Source organism: Ornithodoros turicata, chromosome 5 (genome assembly GCF_037126465.1).
Source record: "Ornithodoros turicata isolate Travis chromosome 5, ASM3712646v1, whole genome shotgun sequence".
Lineage (NCBI taxonomy): Eukaryota > Metazoa > Arthropoda > Arachnida > Ixodida > Argasidae > Ornithodoros > Ornithodoros turicata.
This window is the reverse complement of record NC_088205.1, coordinates 66,798,195-66,804,588: the sequence shown is the minus strand read 5'-3', so window position 1 is coordinate 66,804,588 and position 6,394 is coordinate 66,798,195. Positions and strand designations below refer to the sequence as shown.

Below are 6,394 nucleotides of genomic sequence, written 5' to 3'. Positions count from 1 at the left end.
AGTTATTTGGCCATAAAGTTCGGGCGTACCGGATAGACATATTTGCATCCTCTTTGGAGTGACAGCCCCACTGTTAGCTACAGAGTCGGTGATGGTCGGCTGGAGGCTACTCTGGGGAGATCGTGCTTTGTCGGCCAACTTCGCAGGTAATCGTATCGGCTCGGTGGTGGGAGCGATTTTGGCACCTCCACAGAGTTCAGGTTTCAACGATTATGCGCGCCGCCACGGCCAATGATACAGAGGCGTGTTTCCTTGTCAGTGAGGAACGAGTAATGTAGAAAGAGGGAAAATTTCCTTGACTTTGAGGAACACGCAATACGAAGAGGACAACACATCTGAAATTGAGTCTTATGTTGTCCTCTCCGTATTGTGTGTTCCTCAAAACTGATAGCAGTGTTAGAAACTACCTTCCGCCGGCAGACCATTTGATGTTGTTAAGGTTCTGGGCCCTTGGACACCCGACCATCAGTTTCACGCCATGCAGGCGCTTGTGCGATTTTGTGGACTCCAAGTTGGTGGACACAGTGTGACTAACACTGTGTGTGGACAGTGTGTGTGTGTGACTGACTGAGTGTCTTTGTCACTCATTGGTTTTATTGTAGATAGCCATTTGTGGTTTCCTAAGTGATCTGGAGTAGCCGGCTTTCGTAATGTGTGCTTATTTCTCTTCTTTTCTTATCGACTTAACTCAACCTTCCGCCGGACCATCAGGACTTTTCCGGCGGATGCTGTTCCGCGTTCTTCCGGGCAATGTTCTATCTGCCAGTTTGAGTTTCTAGCAAAGGTAGCAGAGTTATGAACCTACCCTTTGCTTTTCCCCGAAATGCGAACTCGACAAAGGCACCGATCTTTTTCAAGAAAACAAGATGTCAAGATGCGGATCATGCAGATGTTAGTTAGAGGGAAATCCGAAGATAAGATCCCCTTCTTGGAGAAGCGTCATCCAGAAAGGTTTAGATACAAGTGCAATCCTATTGTCTTTACAAAGGCGAAAAGGTATCTCTAACAAGAGGGCATTGCGTCATACGCTTGCGCCCGTGCGAAAGCCTACCTAACGTAACAAGCTGATATGTACGGACTGGTATATACGAGCATGTGAAGTGAACTTTCCGTGATAGATCTTCGCCACTTACAAGCGTACGCTAGTCGTTTAGTTAAGCAAGTAGACTTCGATAGCACAAAAAGGTACGCGAATACTGACAATAGCACATCGACGATCCTTTACATTTTTCTCGACAGACTCATTAACATTGATTAGCAGATGTTAAATTAATAATTTCGGGGCTTCGTCACAGGGGTCGAGTCTGAATTAATTTTGCCCATCTGAGGTTTCTTTAACGTGCGCCGAAATTTCGACACACCACATTTAACGTCCCTCGCGTAGGACTGCGTGTCTGAGCAACCTCTACCCCTCCACCAAGTTGCCGCAGTCCTCGGCCGGGTTTGATTAGCATATGTATTGGGATCATTCTCATTGTACGATAGGGTACGTGAAGGGAAGCGCTTCCGAGCGGCAAGGTAGAGCTATGCGTTCGCAAATGTTGAGACATACATTTTCCCTTTCAGTTAGAGTAGTTTCTCTTTGAGAGCCTGTGCTATAATAAAATAAAAAATAATGTACGGCGCGATACTAGCGTTTCTTTGTGTTTTACCATATCTCCACTCCACTTTACCGCACTTGCTGGGTTAGATGGAGATGAATGGGTACTGTGTGCAAGTGCACTGCAGGATTCGCGTTCGTCGTTCGAGTGTCATGCATGAAAGATAGGGTCATAGAAATTGCATAAAGTACAGTACAAAGCGTGTTTATTTTGTGTACCAGAAGCCGAAGCAGTCCCCCGGCATGGCTTAAAAGTTCGCACACCCCTGAGCAATCAGCTGATGCAGCTCGCAGTTATCTGTAAACAAAATAGTTCGTCAGTGACAAGTCTGAATTCGTAATATGAATCTTTCCTGATCTCCGTTTATCCGACAAAATATACGACAGTGTGCTGACCCCTGTGATCGCACAAGCGGCTAGCGCTCCAAGAAGGACGAATTCACCATAGGACGATCCACCTGATTAAGCGCGACAAGAATATGCCAAAGTCCAAAGACGTAGTGTTGAGTACCAATGCTAATTTTAAAGCATGGCAGTCTTGATGGGGCCTCGTCGGGGCGTTGATTTCTTTTTATCCGTTACCCTTATGCCAACCCAAAGCAGTGTGCAAGTACAGTTTTTTTTTTTTTTTTTCACTGATAATGAAAAATGTCCCTGATAATTATCCTTATTCTGACCTGCCTATAGTTCATTCTAAAAAGAAAAAAAAAACTCACCGATCAATTCACCGCAGCAGTTGCACTTTCCAGTTGGGTTGACCCAAGTATGCGTGGCATTGGACGGATAGTACGCACAAAAGACATAGCTACACCTCGTACTTTTTTGGCATTCATCTGAAAGGAACACAAATGCGAATATCAAGCTTACGGATATGAGATTTATTATTTGTCAGTCGATAACATTAACAACAGAAGTGCACCTGCAATTGATATAAATACTTCAAATAAGTATCATCATGTAGTAGTCTGCTGCAGTTATTCGACAAAATGCACAGTACGGCCTGCAGTGACACAGAGCTGACTTGCAATGCACAACACTTTCTATAACGTAGTTTCCAAGTACTTTGAAAATAATGCCAATGTTGAGACTTCTGCCTCCGAATGTACTTTCGCTGGAGCACGGGAGTTTCCAATTTTGGGTGTCCACGTAGCACAAGAAAATGCACGCACTACATTGACAACAACAACAGAGTACAATTCCAGAGAAGCAGGTTTAACATGTTCCCGGGCTGTGCCGTTGTTTATTTGTGCTCGTACAATAGTTCATTATTCTACTGCATAATATTGAAATTTATCACCTCATTTACATCTTATACAAGAGTCCCTTACGTTACATATCCCCTCCACGTTACTAGAAAATGCAGATGGCACCCTGCTTTAGTTCAGCCGTCAGACTGAAAATGGTAAAAATTGGGCTCTTCGTTAGTTCATACTTTAAAAGCGCTAAAAAAAACCCGTGCCGGAAAACGAACAAAAAGACAACACAGCACAGACTGACGAACAAGCAAATTCGTTGTTAGTCAGTCTGTGTTGCGTTGGTTTCCCCGGCACGGGGACTTTTATCGTTTTTAAAGTACGCCCCGTACACATCCAGTGTGTACATCCAGTTGATCGAATGCGAACATACCGTTAAACGAGTTTCACTTACTAATGTTCTCTACGCAGCGGGGAAAGCAGTAGCAAGTTTTCCTGCCTTCCTGGTGCTTCACACATTTGTGCTCGTTATCTCGGTTCGATTGACACAAGGGGGCAGTTTTACACTGTTCCAGGGAGCAGATGTTGACTTCATCACATGACTCCACCAAGATGCAGCACAATATGGCCGACACCAACAATACGAGGCATATCCTGTAATGAAGCAGTTCTTTATATTGGTGCCGGGAGGGAAGCTGCCGGGAAACTAGCACGAACGTCGATGGCCCATCGACACGCGTTTCGTATATTATCGATTTCGTAATGATATTACTAAAATACTATATGTATACCTCGCAGCATTATAATACACGGGTGACTAAGATATGATAGACCCATTACCGCGCAGACTTCTCACAACATACGAAATATTCGAAGCACTCAGATTTTAGGCTTTGTATGGATGAGCCACATTTACTGCAGGCGCCAAAACGCAGATAAGGAACACGCGTCGCTGACATTGCGACAGCGCGAGGTCCCGAATAATGTCGATACAGAAGTTAGGTAAGAGGAACTAGCACGTGAAGATCACAGAAAATACGCACGCACACACGCGCGCGCGCGCACGAATAGTGAGTCTCCACTGTATTCCCTCCTTTCTTTATTTCTTAATAAACCGAAGTTAACGTTAGAACAAACGGCAAAATTTGGAAGGAAAAATTGTGAAGCCCAAGTATTACAAGGAAACTACAAAATAGGCGAGCGCAGATAAATGCTGTCAGCTTCATTTTCCCGGTCCTTTCCGCATATTACTTTTTGTTGCGGCGTTACAGACTTCTCACGTTTGAAGCAAAAAGTAAAAAGAAACAGTTGCCGCTTCAACAAGCAACTGCAGCCAGAAAAACGCAATGATACAATCTCCTACAAATGTAATTGATAACGGCGCGCTGCATAACAATTTACAGGAGAAGATTTTCATGACACTCACCTGTAGGACATCATGATGGCAACTGTCTTCGGCATAGGATTGTTCCTGTTTTTTTTTTTTTAACCTTCGATCGCCACCCTTTTTAAATAGTTATCTTTCTCTCACTCTCTCTCTCAGCTCTTTCATTATTGGCTCGTTTGTCACGCGCTAAAACGTGTTTTGCGCCAAAAAGTAACCTTGAGCCTTGAGACAGGAAATGTCAGCGCACTATGTTAGTCGCAATGATATTCCAAGAATTAGAATCCCACTTCATCCCGGGGCAAGTCTTCAGTGGCTCTACGGTGCATATGGGTGGGTACGGTGTGAACCTTTCAACCTTTTGAACGGAATGGATTTGTGTAGTTTCCCTTTCTTTTCTGAATAACGCGTCCTGGAGTAGCCAGTCCCGAGTGGCTCGAGACTAACATCTCCATTTTTTTCTTTTACAAATCAATCAATCAGTACAAATGTTTACGAAGAGTCGGCTTATGCATCATTAACGCAGCAGTATAGTCTGTCCTGTGCACGCGAACGGGAATCACAGCTTTATTCTGTTCTTAATGGACTTCGGTTCATTGAAGAAAGCGAATTGCGAAACTTGGAATGAAAAACGGCTATAACCTAAGAAACATAGACTACACAACAATAGAGCTCAGGTATATATGCTCTCGACGACATTTAGCGATCCTTTCTGAGTAGAAGTATTTCATGCAACGTTAGAATGTTCTAACGTTGCGTAAACTAAAAAAATAGGGCAGCTACTGCATCGACAAGCAAATGGAGCCAGTAAATGAGAAATACGCAACCTCCTAAATATGTGATGCAGGACAGAGTTGCGTTGTAATACAAAGAAATAATATGAGGTTTATAAAAAGAAAAAAAGCACAACAATTCATGGTTACCGAAGTGCCGCAAACATCGCATACCATATCAGTCTCGGGACAGAATTGACGAACTTCGCTTCGAAGAGGGCTTCTCACACAGTGGAGTAACTTCTGGCATATTAGTTTCTCGGTGGGAAGAACCGTTTCCAGCTTTTAAAAAAAAAGAAAAAAGAAGAGGAAGACAAAGAAAAAGAATAAAAATAGGGGGAATTTCATAGTTCCTTTAACGTGCAATGAACATGTTTCCTTTCTCTGAAGCGTATATTACCGCGTCTGTTGTTACATTTCCGACTACCTTCTTCAGCGCGAAGAAGAAACTTTTGCGTTGCTGAATATGAACCCAATGTGCTTGCTCCTCGCCTACACAACCGAGGGGCCGTCGACCAACATTACCTCCCCCCCCCCATCGCTCGTTCCCCGCAGAACACACAATAGTACGAGTATTTCTTGAGTGTTACCTTACCCCCCCCCCCCCCCCTCACCCCGCACCCTTTCGGTTATGGCTCTCTAACTTTCACAAATATGGTCGCCTTACTAAAGATGCAACTTGTCTATACGCCTTCAAGTGCAGCTATAGCAGTAGCCACTGACCCCTTCATGCTCTTTTAGTGCGTCGTTTGGACCGCGCCAACTTTCATTAGACCGGTTGTGATTGCTTCCGATGCGCAGTTCTTTGGTCGTAAATGCGGTATAGTATACTGTTTGGGTTGCCACGTCACTTCTCGCTACAGCCTTTGAGAGCCAGCGTTGGTTGCTTGGGGGCGTCCCATTTCAGAGACGGTTTGCTTGCCTGCAAGATGGCGCGTTGCTCGGGAGAGTAGTGCGTCTTGGGCCAACTTCATGGGGAACTGTGCCGGGTCGGTGGTGGGTGCATTTTAGTAGCCCAACAGAAATCAAGTCCATGCGACACTGCATTTCGCCACGGCCAGTGGGGAAGGGGCGAGCTTCCTGATCACTCAGGGATACCGTGTTGACCAACGTACAGCCTTGTCCTGTGTTGTTTTGCATGACATGGCTCCCCGAATGTCGCTGTGTATCAGAAAGAGATTGAAATAGAAGGAAAACACATGGTAATTGTGGAGCGACGTCTTTGTTACTAAGGTATCAATGGATTCGGATTCAGCTTTATAGAGCATTATGTGCAAAAGCCGGACTGAAGGATATATTAAACCTTCATATCTACTCTCTAAAAACAGAGCTTCATCGCATAGAGATCAAGGCCCAGCTTGGGCACGCTAGCAGACATCCTCTACTCCGGTGGTCCTTCTGCCGAACGTTCCGCTGAAGCAAGAAACCTTATTCTCTTCCTGCA

General features: G+C 44.7%; 1 protein-coding gene across 1 annotated transcript; it reads right to left on the bottom strand.

Moving 5' to 3' along the window:
• Positions 1-1,789: 1,789 nt before the first annotated feature.
• LOC135394622 (uncharacterized) lies at positions 1,790-4,324 on the bottom strand. Its single transcript, XM_064625453.1, has 4 exons — positions 4,220-4,324; positions 3,248-3,447; positions 2,317-2,433; positions 1,790-1,898 (listed from the first exon to the last, which is right to left on the bottom strand). The coding sequence occupies exons 1-4, from the start codon at positions 4,252-4,254 to the stop codon at positions 1,849-1,851; spliced, it is 402 nt and encodes a 133-aa protein (XP_064481523.1). The 5' UTR covers positions 4,255-4,324; the 3' UTR covers positions 1,790-1,848.
• Positions 4,325-6,394: the final 2,070 nt, after the last annotated feature.